Below are 20,682 nucleotides of genomic sequence, written 5' to 3' on the forward strand. Positions count from 1 at the left end.
CCTGTACTATCATACCTGCAAATGGTCGTGTTTTTTAAAAAACCACTTGTGGTGTGATGGGTTAAGCTGTACTCAAGCACTGAGTGCTGCTTTTAGTTGTTCTGCCAGGTCTTGTGAATTAATACATGGTGCAGGCTCAGGCAAAAATTATTCCTTTGCATAGGTTGAAAGCAGTCATGGTATTTTCCAAGCATTTCTGGGAATCAAGGAAACTTTTAAAACCCTGGGAGATAAAAGCACAATCTCCAGGCAGCAGGTTGCTTACAGAAAAGCAAAGGGCTAATCCAGCATCTCTTTACAGTGTTACAGTAATTAGGCTCTGAGTATTTCCTTGGCTGGTAGTTTTGAGGATGATTCCTCAAAAGCAATTCATGCCAGTCTTCAAATTGCTGAGAAGGGAGGCCCTCAGACAGTGTGTTCCTGGATGGGAGAAGGTGTTTGTACACCAGGTTTTGGGTGTGTGTTTTAAGCCCTCTGTCCTGTCGTTTGAGGTGTCTTTACCGTGGACTTTATGTGTATAAAAAGATGTATTAGTTTTGATAATAACATCTGGAACTCCACACTGTGAAACTCATCTGAATATTCAGATGGTCTGTGCTACAGCTCTTGCATGTGTGAATTATGCAAAAAAGCACACTAAATGTGTAAAGTAGGTTCTTAGAAGGAAAAAAAGCAGTTGCTTTTTAAGCATTCTTGTCTGAGTGGTTCCTTAACAGGGTCCTCTACTTCTGCAGTGTTTGCTGGTGATTCTTTTGTGTAGACAGGCTGGATAAAATAATGTTAACCCCCCCAAAATAAGGGTCAGTGCTGTGAGAGGCACACAAGATCCACTGCTGTTTCAGCTTCACTTTTTATTAGAATAGTTAGTGCATAATTCTCTGCAGCAGGGATTTTGCTGTCAGGGTTGAAAGGATTCACATCCACACAAACCTTTTAGTGACGCGAAGTGTGATTTTGGAGACTCGCTGAGGAATTCAAGGCTGACAAAGATTCAAACAGGAGCTATACTTCTGAATGTGCTTATTTTTAATCATAATAACTTACTGAATAACTGTGTTAGTATTACAGAAGAGCAAGTGCTCTTTTGTAGTGACTGGGGTAAGAAGCAGTCGCTGCTTTTAGAGCAATTGAATGAAAGAGGAGGGAATTTTCCAAGCTTTTGGGTATCAACTGCAGCAAAATTTTATACATATTTGTGGAGTCAAGGAACAAATGTGTGTGCATGCACACACACACACACATATGTACATGTATATACATATATTTGTCTCTGTAAGGCTAAAAAATATAAATACTAATTGATAACACATTTAAATACAATGCAGTATTTAAATATAATGCAGTGCAATACGGTTGCCTTTGTTAATATGTATCTTGTTCATGTGCTTGACATTGGAACTTTTGGATTTTCTGTGCCTGTCACTCTGCCTGCTCCCATAGCAGACCACAAATCAGTGTCATGCCCAGCTTTCCCTGCTCTGAGCCCTTTTTCTTACAGATCTTGCCACTGAGAGAGAACTGGAACACTTCAGTGGAGTTCTCTGCTTTACCTGCCGTGCCTTGAGGGGCTGAAAGGCCATGGCATTACCCTGGCACCTGTAAATGCTGAAGGATGGAGTTTTCTTTTGTCAAGTGGCAAAGCATGAGCATGTTCCCTGTTTGAAATACTCATGTGGGCTGTGCATTCAGAAGAACACCCTCCCTTTCAAGTCATGTGGCTGTTGCCCTGTCATGTGGCTAATGCCACTGTCAGTAACTGGTGACACACAGAGCAAATTTAAAATGACTGTTTTGTCCGTTTGTTTTTATTGCTGGGAGGTGATTTTCTTTAGATTAAAAATGCTACAACTTCAGTAACTTTAATTATTACCTTGACAATCTTGTCTGTTCACTGAAGGATGGAAACACCAGCTCATTCCTGAAGCACTAGTTAGAAGAAGAATATTTTACCCATGCAAATTCTGCTGTCCACAGCATGGACATGGTGTTTACATGGTGTTTACATGGTTTATTTATTTACATGGTGTGTATGTTAATACCTGTGTTCTTAACATACACATGTGTGTATGTTAATAACTGTGTTCTTAAACCACGCATGTAATATATTTAAAGTTTTCCTCTGTTATTCCAGCAGTGACAGCATGGTCAAATTAAGAGTTTCTGGTATTTGGGACACTTAAGCAGCAGATACAGCTTGCAATTAGGGTTTTTGTCCTAAATTCTTGATGAATTGAATTGAGAAGGGGTGTCTTTGCCCTGCTGCCAAGCTGTGCCATACAGATGAGTGAGGAATCACCCTTCAGTGCTGTGGGAACAATGCAGGTTTCCTTCCAGCTGGAGCTGGGAGCTGTCCTGTGGCTGGCTGGACCAAATTAACCCCTTCCTGAGACTAAGAAAGATGTCTCCAGTGAAATATCCCTTTTCCTTTTTGCCTTTTCATCCCTTTTGCTCTTTGTGGAGTGTGCCCGTGGAGCTGCAGTCTCTTGGACACACTTGGCTGCTGGGAAGATCTCACGTGGTTACTGAAAGCCTTTGGGAGCACGGGAGTGGCTTCTTGATTGACCCTCTGTTTGGCTGTGACCAAGATAAAACACATTCTCCCTCCTCTGCTTCTGTTGTGGCATCTCTAGCAGCTTTATCAGCAGATTCCTGTGGCTCTGCTGGCACAGGCTGCTCCCTGACGTGGTGCTGGCAGGCTGGGCTGGGCTGGGCTGGGCTGGGTGTTCATCCTGCCCTGGCACCACAGAGCTGAGAGCTCGGGACAGAGAGGTCTGGGCATTGAGGAGCTTCAGCTTCAAGAAGCTTTTGCTGAGCGCTGTTCCTGTCCCTCTTCTGGCTCACTTTGGGTGCCTTTAGCTCTGCACAGCAGTTTAGATGCAGATTACAAGGTAAAACCAATTGTTTATTGGCTAATATATGCAAAAGACAGCTTTGCTCCAGGTTTGAGGGTTGCTCATGTTGCTGCAGAGTATACTTATTTTCATAGAATAAAAAAGGCTTGAGTTCTTGGTGCAGGTTCTGCTGTAGCAGTGCTTTCTTTAAGAACAAACATTAGCTTTAGGATTTACCATAAATACTGATGTAATTTATTTTCAGAATTTTGTTTGTCAAGAAATTACATGTGGAATTTGTTTTTTTCTGCAGCCGATGCTTCTTTATTTAACCTTGATACTCGAGCTTTATTTTTCTGGAAAATAGATCAATACCTTTCAATTAGGACCCTTTTGCTTTTCTACGAATGAGTCCTCTAAAGGGGCGAGCTTTTTCCATGTGACAGACCTCTCGTGGATTAAGTGGAGATCTGAAAGAGGTTGAGAGGTGGCTTTTAGGAAGAATATCCTGTTTTGTTCAAGGCACTTCCAAGAAAAGATCAAATAACCACTGGTAGCTCTCCTAGTCACGCAAACGAAGATTGAGCTGTGCAGGCCTGGCCCAGAGCTGCTTTTGCAGTTCAGGTGGGGCTGCACTATGAGTGAATTCTGAGTGTCACATGCCTGGCAAACACTGTTTTTCAGCCTTTATCCAAGAGTTGGCAGGTTTCTCTCATATGGCTTCAGCTTTCCCACACTGTGGCTTTCCACAGGTACAGGTAGTTGTGGGTGAAAGAGGGGGTATTTACCTGAGCATGTTTTTGATGTGTGATACAGTCCCAGTCCATCTTTCTGTCCTGCCTCTTCAGAAGCCTTGTTAAATTCCAGGGGTCATGGGAGCTGAGCAGGAAGCCCAGCGCTGCCTGTGGCTCCCAAAGCCCTGGGAGCAAAGGGAAGGACAGGGACATGTGGTTGCATATGCTGTGAAGTCACTGAGCTTTGCTTCCTGACCTGCAGGTAACCTGCAGTGGGAATATGTGTACAGAGAGAGTGTTTGGAATAAAAAGTTAGGAGCAAGTGGTCGTCTGAATGTGCAGGGGAAGCAGGTGTGACAGGGTGCTTTTCCTTTTGGTTTTTCTCTGGTTTACTGCCATGGAATTAATTCTCCTTGCAGATCTTTGAGAGATTATTTGCTGTGTAGGGTGTACAGAGGGCAGAGCTGTACAACAGCCAACTCTTCATTTCCCTGAGCTTATATCAAATACCATTAGATGGTATTGGAAAAGGCAGCTGCAGAGGGTTGTGGGTTTTCCTGGGTTCTATGTTTGGAGTCTAAATGTCACCTTTCTGAGGTGAAACAGTTTGCTTTCAGGGTCATCTGTATCCTGGAAGGTAATTTTGCCCATTCTGAGGTGTCTTTGTCATTTTAGCTACTTTATTTTGACTATAATATAATACTTGGAAGTTCATCAGACCTGTGTGGGATATATTTAGTGTTCTCCTTCCTATTCCGAGTAGGGCATTGCTTAGCATGGCACCACTAATTAAATGATTTTAGGTTTTCTTACAGCAAATTATGTGTATGGGATGGAATAGCCCTTTGGCTGATTCAGGTCAGCTGTCCAAGCCATGTCCCCTCCCAGCTTCACTGCAGGCATGGTCATTGTTTCACATTAACTAATTCACAAAATTCACTTCATAGCTGTGTCTTCCTACTTCTTGATTTTAAATCCCATCTTTTTCACCATTTTTGTGAAGGCAATGCCCTTTAAATGCCATGTATCACTAGGAAATGCAAGCCATAATTCTAAAGTGTTAGCAAGTAGTTATTTGCAGTACAGTAACATCTAAACCCGTTAGTCATTATTGGGGTCTAACCACAGTGTGCATGTTGTGATCACAATTAGCTGAAGCACCTGCCTGGATTTGATGACTATTGTGATTAAATCCTCCAAAACAAATGCTCTTTAAAATATATGATTCGATCAATATTAATGTATTTAAGACTATTAATGTATTTAATTTCAGAATGCAGGGTTAGTTCATTTTAGGGAATAATGTAATGCAGATTCAATTTTCTAAATGTGCTTTTAACAAAAAAGCATTGTACTTTTTCTCATGGCTTTTACTTTGAGGTACAGAATGAGTTTTTGGTGGTGTTCATTGCAAGCAAATACATTTTACAATTTAGTGCTTTGAGGTTCTGGTGAGCTCTTCTTTAACTGTCTCTTACTTGCATAGAGTTGGAGGAAACTCAGAACAGAGAAGGATGATTCTAAAAATATTATACCACACTGAAAAAAGAGGGGAAAAAAGAAAAGAAGAAAGGAAAACTAAGATCTGGAGAGCGCAGTGTATAAGATTAAAGGGAAATATACCACTTTTCAAATGTATAAATGTACCTAGGAAGTAAAAAAAAAAATGTTTTCCGTATTGACTAAAAGAAAAGACTCCTGGATTTGAATAGCAGCAAAGAAAGTTCAGGTTACAAAGTGCATGTGTGTTGTCTGAGACACTGAAGTTGGTTGTCCAGTAGGGATCTGTCATCTCCATTGAACATAAATATTCTAGATTTCCAAGTGTTATACCAAAATTTCACTGTTACATGCAGTTTTATTGGCCAGTGTTGGTCTGTGGAATAAAAAGGTGCCTGTGCAACAGCAGCTCTTTCACACTGGTCTGTGTGAAGCAGCAGCAGTTTACTCTGTTTCCTTGGAATTCTGGGCAGAAATACCTTGGAATGTAGGTTTTGCAGAAGATTTATGGGTCATTTTCCACAGTGCTGTGTTATTCAGTCCTGTTAATAAATTATTGGGCACTGTTAAAAGCAGACTAAACATCTGTGAGGAGAAGTTTAGGGAGTGGCTGGGATGAGCTGGGGGATTTCTCAGGGGTCCTTCCCTGCCTGCTTTTCACAGCTCTGTAAACACACACCTGGGCTTTGAAATTCTGCTTTGGAATGGAGAACAGAAAACTCAGAAGTAAGGTGGTTTTTTGGAAATGTGTTTCACTCCCTACCCTGCACATCTGAATTATTAATGGTCACCTCCTTCACTGGGTTTTGTTCTGTCTTTTACAGATCTGTTCACAAACTTAGGTGAAAGCACTTTTTTCCCTATTTACCAAAAAGTTTGCCATTCTGTTTGTCTTGAAGCTCAAATGTATGATTATTTCTAAGGTACAGACTGTATTTAATACTGGTAACAACGAATCCTTGGTTATCCTGGTTATCCTGCAGGATAAATGCATTTATTTTTTTCTGTGACCTTAAAATTATGCAGCATCTGTTGCTCAAAAGCAGGTGTTGCAGGCACAGTTGTGTGCAGTTTTAGAAATTACTCATGTTAAGGATCTGTGTGTAGTTTGTGCCTGTGTTTTTATACTGATACGAATCCCATGAAGTTTGTTCAACTAAAATAAATTGAGAACAAAAAAAATTATTTTTTTAATATAATCAGTGATTTCATAGGAAAACAAGTCTTAGTGTTCTGTCCTGTCCTCTTGAGAAATTTGGGTAATAAAGAAGATGGATTTTAGGTTTTTCCATACTGAGATTTGCAAATGCCTTGAATTCATTAATTATTTTATTTTATATGAAGTCAGATTTCCTTTAAAAAAAAATTTAGACTCTCAGGTTGTCTTTAAAACAAAATCAAGGCCCTCTTCCCCACATCTGAGCCTCTAAATGAGACTCATATCATAATTCAGCCAAATATGAGGTCCTTTTTCTGAGAGACACAAAATACCCAGTTACTTTGTTCTGGTTTGCTCTATTCTCCATAGCAAATCACTGACAGGTTTTGCTAGGGCTCTTTTAAATGGTGCAGATATTTAATTATATCTAACTTACACCTGAACTCTGTCTGTAGGGGGGAAAAAAAAAGAAAGTTGCTGGGAAAATCAGAGAAATTTTAATGGAAAGTGGATTTGTCTTCTGTGGAATTTTGCCCAGTCTCATCACTGTCACCTGTGCAAAGCAGGAGTAATTGGGTTCTTCTGTTTAACTTGCAGCTTTGTGTTTTACTCTTCGTTTACTGTCCTGTCTGGAGCTGTTAATTGATGGGAGATACGAGAACAATAATTGGGTTTGTGAAATTCGACCCTAAAGCCTGTTCTCCAGTCTCACAGACGTAGATAAGACCAGACACATGCAAAGGATTTATATTTGTTTAAACCATATTAGAGATGTGTGATAATGGCTTTTCCTGGCTTTAAAAGGACAGATTTCTGATTTTAAGATAAACACTACAGAGAGTCTCCTGTACCAGTGAGTGAGAGAAGTGTTACAGATTCTAGCCTGAGTGCTGAATGAATCTTTGCCAGGGTGGCTAATGATTATTAGTACAGGATTTAAGTACACTAAGATGCTTTTATTCCTGGGGGGAATAAACAGGAGCATTGCAGGTTCTTAATTGCTTGTCATCGTTAGACAGCAAAATAATAACAATAATTAAAAAAACCCAAGTGAACAAAAAAACCTTTTAAGAAAAATTTGACCTGCGTGGGTTTTGAGATGGTCTCAGTAATTGGATGGTTTTAGTCGGTTTGCTCTTGTGTAAAGACAGCAGTGCCCCAAATGAACACACCGTGTGTTTTGTCTGCTTTCAGGGTGGTACAGAGGTGTTTCCATCAAGAAGCCCAATGTAAAGGTAAGCGTGGATCCATTTGTTAATCTAGTGGGAGATTAAATCTATTTTGCTGCTGCAACCCAGTAAACTTTTCATTTTCCTTACCCTTAAGATTTTAGTGCTCTAACTTTTTTCCTGTGGGAGGCTTGGATTCATTTTCTAAATTGAGACAGTGATACTCATTAGTCACTCAGAGGAACAGAAACCTTCCTGACACGTAATGGGTAATTTTTTTCAACATTTATGGATCTCACCTGGTTTGATCCTTTCCACCCTACTCTCCTAAGAAAAGCATAGGTGGGCGATCTTGAATTGCTTTAATTCAAGATTTTTAAAGAATATATTTGATAAATTTGCATTATTAATCTAAGACAACTTTGAAGAAAGTCCAGTGGCAAAGGATATATTGTAAAGTTTGTTCTTTTTTCAGATTTTGACATTCTAACATCACTGTATTTGGTTATTTTCCAGTTTTTCCAGTCCTATCCTTGTTTTACTCTTAGAGAACTTTTTTGACTGTTCTGATATAATTTTTTTTGTGACTGCATCTGTGTTTTTATAAATGTATGTATCCAAACAGGCAAATAGCTGCCTCTATATAAGCATCACTTCATTGTGTTTTGGTTTAAATATTGCTTGTATTTAAAGAGAGAAGAGTACCAGATTTCTCGTGTTTATCTGCATTATGGAAGATAATATTACCTGTATTATATTTTCATGACTATAATACTATTAATGAAAACCCTACAGTCACTGTGTGTGTTTTGGTATACCTTCTGCTTGTATATATGTTCAGATTTGATAGGAGAGCCCTTCAAACCTTCCCTGGTTTCTTAGGTAACCACAGGATCACAGAAATGAGCAGCATTAACTGCAGGTGAACCAAACAAGAAGCTGAAGTAGCATTTCTCCCCTTCCCAGATCTTGGTGTGGCTGAAAACATTCCCATTTACTTTTTTCCTGCAGAAGCCATTCCTTTTAGTCCCATCCTTTTTCCCCTCTGCAATTTTAGAGTCTTTCTTATGAAAAAGAAGGAATTCTTCCTACAATGTGGAATCATCTTTACTTAGTATTCCTTTCAACCCCCCCATGAAATGTTTTCTTTCGAAATTCTAATTCCTGCAGTTCTAAAGCTCTAAGACTTGAAAGCCCACACTTGATTGCTGACATTTTTGTCAATCTGGCAGCTGGTTTTTAACCCAGAGGTTTCCAATTTTGTTCCTGTATTTCCCAGTGAAGTGCAGGGATGCTGTTCTCACACACTGATGGACTTTGAGGACTCAGGGCTGTGTGTTTTACAGAGATCACGGAACAATATGTAAAGCTGGGGTTAAATTACCTCTTTTCCCCAATGTCTCATCACACAAGAGCACAATGGCCCAGGCAGGGTTGGAGTCCAGTCCTCATGGGAACAGCAAAAGGCAATAAATGGGTTTGAACAGCTTTTCCTTGGAAAGAGGGAGGAAAACTGATAGCTGCAGGGCATGCAGGTAATAGAATCCTTCTGTCTGTAGGGAAACACTGGTGTAGGGGCTTGGCACAGATTTTATGGTGGGCTGCTCTGCTCTCCTGCAAGCTGCAAAGTGGACGTTTTTCTGGCTGTCTCAGCTACCTTACATCTCTCCAGTAAATATTTCTAGTGTTTGGATCTGTTATTCATTCTTTTCTGCTACTGCAAGCTGTTCTCTGCACTCTCCCTACTTTCTGGTTGCTCTTCACCTCCTAGTGGGTTATTGGGATCACACCCCCTTTGCAGTGGGAAAACAATTGGCTAAACTTAAATCACTCTTGTCCCTTCCAAGGCAGCTGGGATAAGAGTGGCATCTTTTCATTTGGTCCTAGTTGACTTAGCAGTGTTTTTTATATCTCACCATGTTTCCCAATGCTTCAGGAGCTTTTGGGAATGCACAGGACCAAGCTTGAATTTTTGTAAGATATTTTTATTGAATAGACTTGCAGAACTTCTGTATTAAAAGCTTGATCTTTCTACATGGAGCTTTGATCCAGTGTGCTGTCCTGGTCTAAGAGGGACTGAAATGATCAATTGTGACTAATCTGAATATTGACTTTTGACTGACTGAGAGCTTTGACACATTGTTAGGGTTGTTGGTTTTTTTGATTGGTGTATTGGCAATTATTAATTGTGGCTTAGGTTATCAATGCTAAAAACTGCAGATGTATTTTTCTAACTTATAGGATTTTTTATCTTGTAGGGGATTTTTCCTGCCAACTATATTCACTTGAAAAAGGCAATTGTCAGTAACAGAGGGTGAGTATTCTTCCTTCTTTCTAAGAAGCTACAGTTATTTTTATCTAGAAGGGAATCAAAGAAGTAATTAATGAAACTTATAGAGAGGTTTAGTTCATTGTATCTTTTTTTTTGTGTATGAAGATTTGAAAACTAAATGTAATTCTGCAGAGTTTGGGGTGGGTTTTTTGTTTTTAATATAGCAAGAATCAGATCTGGTTACTTGTGTTCACTTTGGCCAATAAAACTGTAACTTCAGAGGTATCACCTGAAACACAGGCATTTAAAGAACTCTGCTTATATTTTTCGTTTCTGCTTGTTTTCTCACTGGCAAAATTCTATATGTTGCTGTTTGTGGTGGAGGCACCAGTAAGTTGACAGCCCATCTTATTTATCAGCAGATTTTCAGAGACATCGTTGACAGGGTAGCTCTTGTTACTCTGAACCTTTTCAAAGGGATCCAGCCCTCCACACCCCATCCAAAGAATGACTGAAGTACACTGCTGAAAATATTTTACCTTCACTGTCTTTGTTTGTAGCTCATGTGTTGCTGGTGGTAGATTTTTTTGAGTTAATGTGAATAATGTGGTGTCAATGCCATGTCGGAGATGTTACTGAGTGTGGGCTCTGGAACCTGCAGAGTTTCCTCTGAGGTTGGCTGGGGCTCCTGAAATCAATATCTTGTGTCTTCACTGCTGCTTTTACTTGCATATTCCACATTCAGGCTGCTGAGGGGAGATTTATAAGTGCAGTGTTTGAGAGTGACCCGAGGCAACAAATTAAATGTGGAAGATAAAACGTATTAAATGGCATTTAGTGAAGTACCTCTGGAAAAATAGGTGACTTCTGATGGTCTTGAATTGTATGTTTATCCCCCAAGGGGCTTAGTAAAGATTGTAAGGGCAGCTGTAATACTGATGCTTCATAATTTTTGAGTGTAATAAAATGATATATATTGCATAGAATAACTACTCCTAACGTGTACTCCCCTTAGGGGGAAGACCAGTTCCCTGTAATCTGTAGTTAGTGCTTGATGCTCAGGATTTGTAAAGGGCAAGCAGTTCAGGATATTTTGATATTTACTAGGAAAGCCAATGTACTTTTTAAAACTAAGTGTCAAGTCCTGATGTACCAGTTGATAGAACAGGATGTAGTGCAGCCCTGAACCAGAGGTCATGGTTATTTCGTGTTTGGTAAAGAATTCTGCCCCTGTATTTAAGAATATACAATATTAAAGAGGTCTGCTGATAAGAAAGGTTAATAGGTAGCAGGTATTTTGGGTAGTTTATGATATTGGCTGACATTAACTGGAGGAGGAAAAGGGTTGGACTGGCTTATAGAAGGGACACAAACTGTGAAGGGCCCCCCTTTACAGGCAAGTTTATTTAACGTGCTGTAATAATGAAAACTGTTCCCAGTGACCTTGATGAAAGTGAAATTGTGTATTTTGAACAAGTAACTAGGAAATGCTTCACACAAGCTTATTCTTGTGGAATGTGCTGGAGGAACAACTGACATGAGTCTGGGAGTGCTTCAGTGTAACAGCAGACAAAATGATCCTCCTAAGATACTCTTCTTTATGTTCAACAAATTCAAGTTGTAGCATTTTACAAATTACTGTGCTGACATTTAGTTCTTTTTCTACCCTTTCCAGGGTACCTTTCCTAATTTCCCCCCCTCTTTTTCTGCAGGCAATATGAAACAGTTGTTCCACTTGAAGATTCTGTAGTGACTGAGGTGACAGCAACGCTGCAGGAATGGGCCGTGCTCTGGAAGCAGCTCTATGTGGTAAGAACAGTGCTCTTACTGGGCATCTCAGATGCATTTCAGTCCATCAGGAAACCCCCAGAATCAATATGAGGATCATTGGATTCACTGTGCTAGTGAGGGTTTGCTGACTGCAGAATCACATGTGATCATCACATTCTGTGAATCAGGTGAGATTCACGTGGGCTGCACTGGAAATTCCAGTGGTTCTGAAATTCTGACTTTAGATCTGGAAGCTTTATTGTTTAAAGTGTCATTAAATATGTAAGAAATAATATAATGGTGTACTTCTGTAAGTCCCATCAAAGACTTCAAAGAATTATTCAGCACAGTTTGTAAGTATTTGTTTTAGTGTCTAGAGTCTGAAAGGGGAAGAACTGGCTGTGGAGGGTTTCGTACAATTGTTCCTCCATATATTAAAATTAAACACTAAGATAAGTGTATTGAGCTTTATACTCACTTATTTTATGTAATTTTCAATTGCTGACACATAATGTCTCCTACTTCTGCTTTCATCCTTGCTCTTCTCTTACATTTTAATGGCCAAATCCCATGAAACAGCAGATAAAAAACCTGCACATTTGAAGATATTTTTTTCCTGGTTTTTACTTTGTCTTTTTAGCTTAGTAATTGCAAGCCCTAACTGTAGGATTAGGATCAGGATCAAGAACTGTAGGTGGTACAAGCCCGAATTTCCTTTCACTCCTTACCTTAGAGAAATACTTCTGCACAGAGCTGCAGCAGCTTTGTTTCCTCACATAAACCTGAAGTGACAGGAGTTGGATATCTAGGAAATAAGTCCAGGAAAGATCCAATTGGATGACTCTGGTGTATCTCCAGCATAACCAGCTGGTCTGTACTTCCTTCAAAAAGCAATCAACTCTTATGAAATTACTTTTGCTTTTGTTGCTCCCAGTTCTTCTGTGGGGGTCATATGTCCCCGAAGGCATTTTCTTGGAAAGTAACATCTGATCTAATGGAGGGAGGCCACAACACACATTTCTGTACCACCCTTTCCACTGGTACTCCTCCTGTTTCCCTTTCAAATATGTGATCTTTTCTGTTTTCTTCCTGAAACAATTTTCCCCTCTCCCCAGTGTCAGCTGAAGATGACAACAATAATACTGGCAATGATATTGAATTGGAGAAGGGGGAATCATTTTACCTACAAATGAGTTACACTTCCTTTCTACTAATGCATTTCTTCTTTATTGTTAACACTGGTTCCTCGAGGGGAAGGAGGGAGAAAGCTCTACTATAAACTTTCATTTGGTGGTTTTTCTTTCTGGGACCGCTTTGTATTTTAGCTCATTATATTTCTTATAACATTGCACAAAACATTATTGTATTCTTAAATAACAGGGGAAAGAATTTACTGTTCTCGTAGAACTTTGGAAGGAGACATCTGCTCCATGACATGAAGAAATGGGCAGAGCTTCTGAGTAGAAAATGCTTTTGTTTTGTGGTGTGAGGTTTTGTCCCCCCAAAATTAAAAAAAAAATTATAATTTTCTAATATAGAAATAATCACAGAATTGTTTAGATTGGATGGGACTTCTTGAGATCATCAGCTGCCTTCTCGAGTAGGGTCAGATAGCCCAGAGTGGCAGGACTGCACCAGTGAGGTTTTGAGTTCCATGTGAATGGAGATTCCACAACTTCCCTGGGCCAAATGTCAGTGTTTGACCAAGTTCAGTGATTTCTTCTGCTCAAGGCCACTGATGCAGTAGCACAGCCTTTCTGATGTAAAGAACAACCTACCCCCTTGTTAAGGGGGTAAAAGACATTTGTCCCTTTTATGGGCTGTAAATTGGAAGCCTGAGGACATGCCCCAAGGTGCATAAGTGGCTGTGGCAGAGCCTGGGTTAGGCTTTTGTAATTGCTGTTCAGGCTGGAAGCTGTGCTGTAAGGCCACATCTTAAAACATATTAAGGGACTAAATGGAAATACTTGCTTGTCGTTGGATCAGCACCAGCAGAAATTTTTACTGTTCTCAAACTGTAATGAGAATCCTGTAAGAAATGTAATTAATGTTATTTATCATGCTGCTGTGCCTGGTCAGCTTTGTCAGAAAGTTTCTTATTGTAGGGCAGGTTTAAACTCTGGTTGTTCCACAGATGATTTCAGTAGGTCAGTGCCTGTAAGGGGCACCAGCAGTGCTGCCAGACAGCATGTGCAGCATCTCTCAACATCTCTGAATAGGCTGAAGTGTTCATCTCATGATTTTTGGTGAACTGCTTACCTGGATTATGGTTTGAAAGACCAAGTTTGTTTCAATTAAAAATTCCAATCAGTTGTATTGCTGAGATACATTGTAAGGTTTGTATTTGTCTTGCAGTTAAACAATAGGAACTGGGATGTAATACCCAGCAAGCCTGGAGTGATTAAAACACTGCCTGGAGAGGGATTCTGTGTTGTTCCAAGATAAGGTAGCTCAGCTGACAGAAAATTGGAGGGAGGAGGAGAAGAGTGAGAAATGGAAGGGTAAAGTGAATCACAGCTTTGAGACAGCTGTAGAAAATCAGTTGGTGTAAAATGCTGGGAATCTTGCTCCTTTCCTTCTGTCCACAGAGAGCCTGTGCTGGTACTGGGAATGAACTGTGTGGGGAAGCTCAGATGGGTTTGAGTTATGGGGGTTGTGCAGCAATATTGGTTTAGATGTCTGTGAAGCAGATATTAGAAAGATTAGCCTGAGTTTACTGTACTACACAGGGCTGTGATAGTCTTGTAATTTTTGCTGTCAAGGTGAAAGCACAGTGATGGTCTGGGAGAAAAAGGCATTTGTCTGAAATGAGTTCACAGAGAAAGGGCTGTGCCTGAAATGAATTTGAAATGGAAAGATGTGTGTTGTGTTCTTTGCTTTACTGTAGTGTCACATTATGGTCTGAGTAGTTGCATTCTGATCATATAACCCTTTAAATGCTAACAAAACAACAAGTATTTTGAAAATGGCAGAGGGTTTTCTTAAATTGGAAAGGAATATAAATAATACTGATATGGAAGATACCAGAATTTGTTACTTATTTTTTTAATATTTGTTGTTTATTTGTTATTTGTTTTTTTTTCTAATGCTAACCTTGTCAGAAATTCTAGACCTACATAAAAATAATCTTTGGGATTTTTTTTTCCAATTGAGCAATCAGAAATAGAACTTAAATATTTAATATTTTTATAGGAGTAAGGATGATATGACTTCTCTTGTTCTGGGGACAAGCTTCTTAAGAGTGCCTGTAGCAATATGACAAGGGGTTATGGTTTTAAACTAGAAAAGAGGGGAGATTGACTAGATAAAAGGAAGAAAACTTGAACACATGAGTTGGTGAGGCCCTGGCACAGGTTGCCCAGAGAAGCTGTGGCTCTCCCATCCCTCGAAGTGTCCAAGGCTGGGCTGGACAGATCTAGTGGCAGGTGTCCCCTCCCATGGCAGGGGAATTGGACTGGATGATCCCTAGAGGTCCCTTCCAACCCAGGCTGTTTGTGATTCTAGGAGAAGAGCACATTTTTCCCATATTTGAATAATGTGGTCTGTGTGCAGGTCCCGTGTCATGACACTGGAAAATGAAGAGCAGTTCTGATCTGCCTGTGTCCAGGCCTCTAAGATGAGCACTGAAACAATAAGATTAATAACTCCTTTCTGTCAAAAAAGGCCACTGTTCTATTTAACCTACTTGGTTTGGCTTTCCCTACTTGCACTGCCACTGTGCAGATGGTGAGGGGGGAGTTCACAGGATCTGAGTGTTCAAAACCTGTGCTGTGTCACCACATTATACTGAGTTGCTCAGGCTGTGGGCAGAGTTTCTGGTAAGCACAGCTGACCAGATGTGTGTGTGTCAACACTTCCTCACGTGTTTGTGTGCTGTCAGTGACTGTACAGACCCTGTATCTCATGTTATTGTTTTGCCTGCCTCTACTAGTCTGCGTGTTCTTTAGATTAATTTGGACAAGATAACTATGTCACTTTGTGGGAAGCCTCAGAAATGCAAAAGAAGGTTCTGCTTATTGTTTCCCAGTACTGCAAAGGCAATAAGCAAAGGATGCCAGCGATTCCCTTCCCCAATACTGTACTTAATTTGGAGTGGAGAGGGAAAGGAAGGAAAAGTAAGATTACTAGTGTACCACTATAAGCAGCTGAGCCTGCTCTTGTGATTACTCCAAAGAGACAAAGAAGAGAGAGCAGAAAAGCAAGAACAAACCTTGAGGAGACTTATGTAGGCCCAGAGGTGGATAAAGATGCAAAATTGCATTGGTTACAGTGAAATGTATGTGCTCCACTCTCGTGTAGTTCCCCAGACCAGTGTATTGACTTCTGTTGAGACAGCAAAATTATACCAGTAAGGTTGTTAACTTTCTCTCTTACCCTGTGTGTGTTGATAAGATTTGTTATTTTTATACTACTTCTAAATAAAGGATCTGCAAGTTCCCTGTAAGCTTTTGTTAATTAGGTCAAACAAGACTCCTGTGAGTTGTTAAGTCAGCTAAAGAGATCACTGAAACTCGCTGCTGGTGCACAGGAGCTATTTTAGCTGTCAGAAAAATTCCTCAGAGTTTCGGATGTGATGTGAGGACTATTTCTGTTGAGAGATCAGATGACTGTGGAGAGACCAAACATAATTGCCCAACTTAGAATTTGGTCAGATCAATAATGTTAATTTGCCACTTTTATGCAAAGGGGAGCGAGGGACGTGTGGAGTGACTTCTCTTCTAGTTTCAGGAGTTAGACCTGATGGTGTTGGGAATAGATGGAATTTTTGCCAACTCAGTGTGAAAACAATTTCCCATTGGCTGCTTTTCAGTTTCCTGAGGGATCCTATAAAGGAATAGAGGGGGTAACAGGACTTGGGGCAATTGCAGGTGTGTGATTTGGGTGTTTTAGGGTGTCCCTAAAATCGAAGCACTGAAAGTTAAAGCTCATCTTGAGAAATGCCATTCACTGAGTCACTCAGGTGGTTTACTCTTGTAGTGAGTATTTTGAGACATTTTTATTTAGTGAGATGCCTTTTGCTCCATATCTGATGAAACGTGATGGATTTCTAAAATATGTAGACAGAGGAAAGTGTGGTATGATCTAAAATTGATATGCTGCATCTGAGGTCTGCAGCAGAAGGTCTCCCTTGAAGGAACAGAATTCCTTCAAGTCAAGGCTTAGCAGATTTCCTACACACTTCCAGTTCTGTGCAAGCAAACTCCTGGAAAGATGAAGTATTTGTACCGAGACATATGCACAGAAATAGTACTGCACATCCACGTGGCCTTCTTTCCTTTTTCAAGGTTACCTGCAAATAGAAAACTCCTTTAGGGTGGTTGTTCAGGTTTGTGAAAGAGACATTTTAAAAGAATCTGAAGAGCTTGTCTGGCCCCAGTTGACACTGAGAGACTCAGAGTTATCACTTTACCAGACTGTGGATAATAATGTTCAGCAGTATTATGGCTATTTTTATATCTTTCTGTGTTTGGAGTGAAGGATGAACCTTCATGGAGTGGCCAGAACTCGGACAGGAGTTTGAGGCAGCTGATAGTCTTGTTAAGTGCTGCCCAAAATATGAGGGAAACTAAGAGTAAATAATTCCCCTTTCAGTGCCATCTCCTTCGGTTTCTCAAAGGGAGGAGTGCCCTGAGAAATCATCTGATTGCTTAGCAACGGAATTTGAGGCTTTTAGCAGATTTGTTATTTGATTACTAGAAAATACTTGAAGATTTTTCTTGATTGGGTTGTGAGGGATGTGTGCAGAATGATTTGCACAGTGATGAACACTTCAGTGTTATATGCATGAGGTGGATATCTTTATAATTTGGTATGTTTAGTCATGGAGGGGGAAGCTGGAGATAAATCATGAAATATCCCATGTTGGAGAGGACTGTGAAAAATCATCTGGTCCAATCTTTTGTCAGAAAGGGATCCTACATGAGGCTATCTAGCACCTTGTCTTAATCCAGTGAAGGGTTGTTCTTATTGTAAAACATTTCTTTCTTACGTTGAGGCAAAAACTCTCCTGGTGCAACTTACCCCCATTGCCACTTGTCTCCCCCATGTGTCTCCCTGTGGACAGGGAGCCTCCACCCTCTCTGGGAGGATGTGCTGGTACAGGAATACTGTGATGAGGTCCCCCTGAGCTGCCTCCTCCAGGGAGAAAAGACCCAGCTCCTTTTGTCTTTCCTCACAGGGCAGAACCTGCAGCCCCTCAATCCTCTTCGTGTCCCTCCCTTGGACCTGCTCCAGTCTGTCCCATCTTTCTTGAATTGTTGGGAGCAGAATAAAGACCACAATATCAAAGTGTCACAGTGTGATTTGTGTCTGCTCATTATCTCAGGCAGGTAGAAATTTTCATGAGTAAAATCTTAGAATTTTATGCTGCTTAGAGATGTTGTCTGTGGTAGGTTGAGTCGAAGCCCTTCTCGTGCTTTGTCAAATTGAGACTTGCATTTACAGAAATTTATTAGCTATGGTTTCTTGGAGGTCTTAAGTGGATGTCATGACCTCTCTCTACATTTCTTCCTTGGTAGAACAGCCCTCATGTAGAAAATACACTTAATATTTATTAGGTCACTGCCATAAAATACTGTTTATTTCAGTACATTTTCCCTTAACACTGACTTCCTGAAGTTCAGTTCAAGTGCTTCATATTTTAAGGTTATAACGGGTTGCCATAGTTATTATTTTTCCCTTCCCTAATTTGAAGAGATTTAATGCAGTCAGTCTCTCACAGTGATTTGTGCAAGTGTGAGAGCTTTAAGGAATTAAAAGTAGGCGTAAGTTTTTAGGAGAGTAAAATAAGATTAGTTTGTAAGCAAATCTTATACCATTAAAATCTGAAAAATTATGATAATTGATTTGAAAGTTATTTTCCTTTGAAGACCCCAGAACTTTATGGCTACTTTATTGGGTTTAAGGAACAATATAACAAGGAGCAATATATGCAGTACCTTTCATTTACTGCCACATACAGATTTATGGTATCATTTAAGATTATTAGGATCAACTAGACAGTTTTTATGTATTTTCAAACAAACTAGAGGTTGACTATAAAACAAAAACTACAGAGTATTAATCAAACTGTCTGGGAGGAATATATGTTTTGAGTTACCATGGAGATGGATAGATTTTTAATAGATTTTAAAAGTAGAGGCAGAATTAAATGTAAGTCACCTTCTGGTGTCCTTGGCAAGTCCTACTGTCACAAACTACATGCAGGGTGTTTTTATAATCTTGCTTTGTAGAAAAATGTTATTTAATCATTGATATGGGAGATCATAATATGCTCTTTTATTTTGGTAAATAGAACTGAGTATTTGTCTTACTGCTAGTGACATTTATAGCACATTGTGTGGACATTTGGAGGGGTTTTTTTGAGATTAAATTTTTGAAGTATTAGCTAGTTTGTACTTAACAAGGAGCTCTTTCCTTTCAGAACAGTCTTTGATGTACTGTGTGCTGCAAACAGTGTCACAGTACACATGTAAAGTACATGTGGGAAATTAAAACATGAGGGTTTTATTGAATGCTGGTTTAAGGCTAGTTGGGAACTGACAACCAGCAAGGAAACAGAATTTACTCTGGGAAAACCAGTGGCTGACCTGTAGATGATTGCAAACTGTTTCTTCCGTACTGTAAACACACTGAACACTGAATTACGTGAGATCAGGGAAAGAAGCTTTTAATCCAAAAATCCAAACAGGAGTTTCTTCGTCTGCCACTGGAGAGACTCACCTGAGTTGTCCCAAATCTGGTGTTATTACAGAACTGCATTTGAAATAGAGGCAAATGGGAGCGTGGTTTGGTTTGAGTTTGCCAAAGCTGTGTTTTGAGGAAACATGGCAGTTTGTTTTGATTTGGCTTTGTTTTGTTTTTAAAGAACAGAAAATTAAGAGGGGGGAGAAAAAGGGCTCGGGGAGCCTGGCAATCTGGCTTTTTGGAGTGAGGGAACAAGTTTGTGTGTGTGGATAGAGCTTAGGAGAGAAAAGACTGATCATCCCTAGTAGGTATTTATTGGAACTAAAGCAACAGTTTGGATTTCATTTCAGAGAAGACAGTTATTTTTTTTTTAGTAGAAAAGCAAAGAACATCTGTCCTTTTGGCAGCCTGGATGGCACTGTTGTCCATGTGGTATCAAGAAGTGTCCTTCAGTCTTCCCCTGATCTATGTTACTTGCTGTGGCTTCTGTCCTTAAGACATAGAGAGGAAAAGGTGACTGCACATATAATAATGATAATTATTAGTAATGGTTGTAATTTTAATATATATGTAACAAAATTATGTTTTTTTTAAGGGGAGTAGGTAAGAAAGTTTCTCTGGTGGGAGGAGTAGAAAATCAGTGTTATATGAACTGGTGTCTGCACAAGTGGAGTAAATCCTTGTGACTGGAGGGACAGAGAACACTGTGGCTGCAGCAGTGGACAGCCAGCACTTGGCCTGCCTAATTTGATTACTCTGCATTGTTGCATTTGGCTGGAGAGGGGGCAATGGTTGATTTTGTGTCTGTCTAAACAGGAATAAAAATGCAGCTTAATTTAAAAACTCAGCGTTAAGTCTGGCAGATGGATGGATACCCAATTTTACATGAGGTATTCAGGTGCAATTATAACATTTCAGATTATTAAAGACCTGTTTCTTCTTTTTTGTTTCAACTTCCAGCCGTGTGAGTGTGGGTATAATGTAGGGATTACTGGTAAATAAAAACTGTTCTAAAGGAATAAGCAGCGTTGCAAAGGCAGCAGGAAGGAAAATCTGAGCAGCTGTTCATTAGTTGGTCAAAATAAAGAGAGGTTCTCATGTGGTCATGCAATCAAAAACTATTGTAAAGCACAGATACAGGAGCCAGGGCTAATTTCAGTTATTGTTTATCCTCATTTTCTTGAGTGCTTGACTTTCTCTTTGAGCAATTTTCTCATAACAGGTTTTTTTGTGACTGTTGGAATGAAAAGGGGGAAAATGAATAGAAATTGTATCTTAAGAAGCTACTCACATAATTTCTTAAGTTGTTGTTGTTACATCTTAGTTTTGAGCTAATAGGGATTATGGCCTTTGAAGAAGTGTGTTCTCCTTTCATAAATTCTTTTGCTTGTTTTCTAAAGTTTTATTGTTTAATAGAAGTTATCATGCTGTGTGTTAGACATAAAGAGTGCTTAAAATAGAAGGAATACAAAGAAAGAAAAATAAAGAAATGGGGAGAGGTTTCTGTGAGAGAACTGGAATTCAACTTCTCCCTTTTTTTTTTTTGTGTTCATCTTCCTGT

At 39.7% G+C, this 20,682-nt stretch overlaps 1 protein-coding gene across 2 annotated transcripts in view; it reads left to right on the forward strand.

Moving 5' to 3' along the window:
* Nucleotides 1-11,624, forward strand: part of LOC127481798 (dedicator of cytokinesis protein 3-like) — a 35,662-nt gene extending 24,038 nt beyond the window's left edge. The window contains exons 3-5 of one of the 2 annotated variants that reach the window (XR_007908315.1): nucleotides 7,419-7,459; nucleotides 9,652-9,707; nucleotides 11,378-11,624. Coding sequence is in view for 1 of the 2 variants with exons in the window: in XM_051811492.1 (XP_051667452.1) it covers nucleotides 7,419-7,459; nucleotides 9,652-9,707; nucleotides 11,378-11,546 (266 nt within the window). In the remaining variant the exon portion in view is untranslated. The remainder of the gene's footprint in view (nucleotides 1-7,418; nucleotides 7,460-9,651; nucleotides 9,708-11,377) is intronic. The other variant, XM_051811492.1, reaches the window with a different exon arrangement.
* Nucleotides 11,625-20,682: the final 9,058 nt, after the last annotated feature.

This window comes from Manacus candei, unplaced genomic scaffold (assembly GCF_025592945.1).
Source record: "Manacus candei isolate 608988 ecotype Guabito, Panama unplaced genomic scaffold, ASM2559294v1 h1tg000082l, whole genome shotgun sequence".
Classification (NCBI taxonomy): domain Eukaryota; kingdom Metazoa; phylum Chordata; class Aves; order Passeriformes; family Pipridae; genus Manacus; species Manacus candei.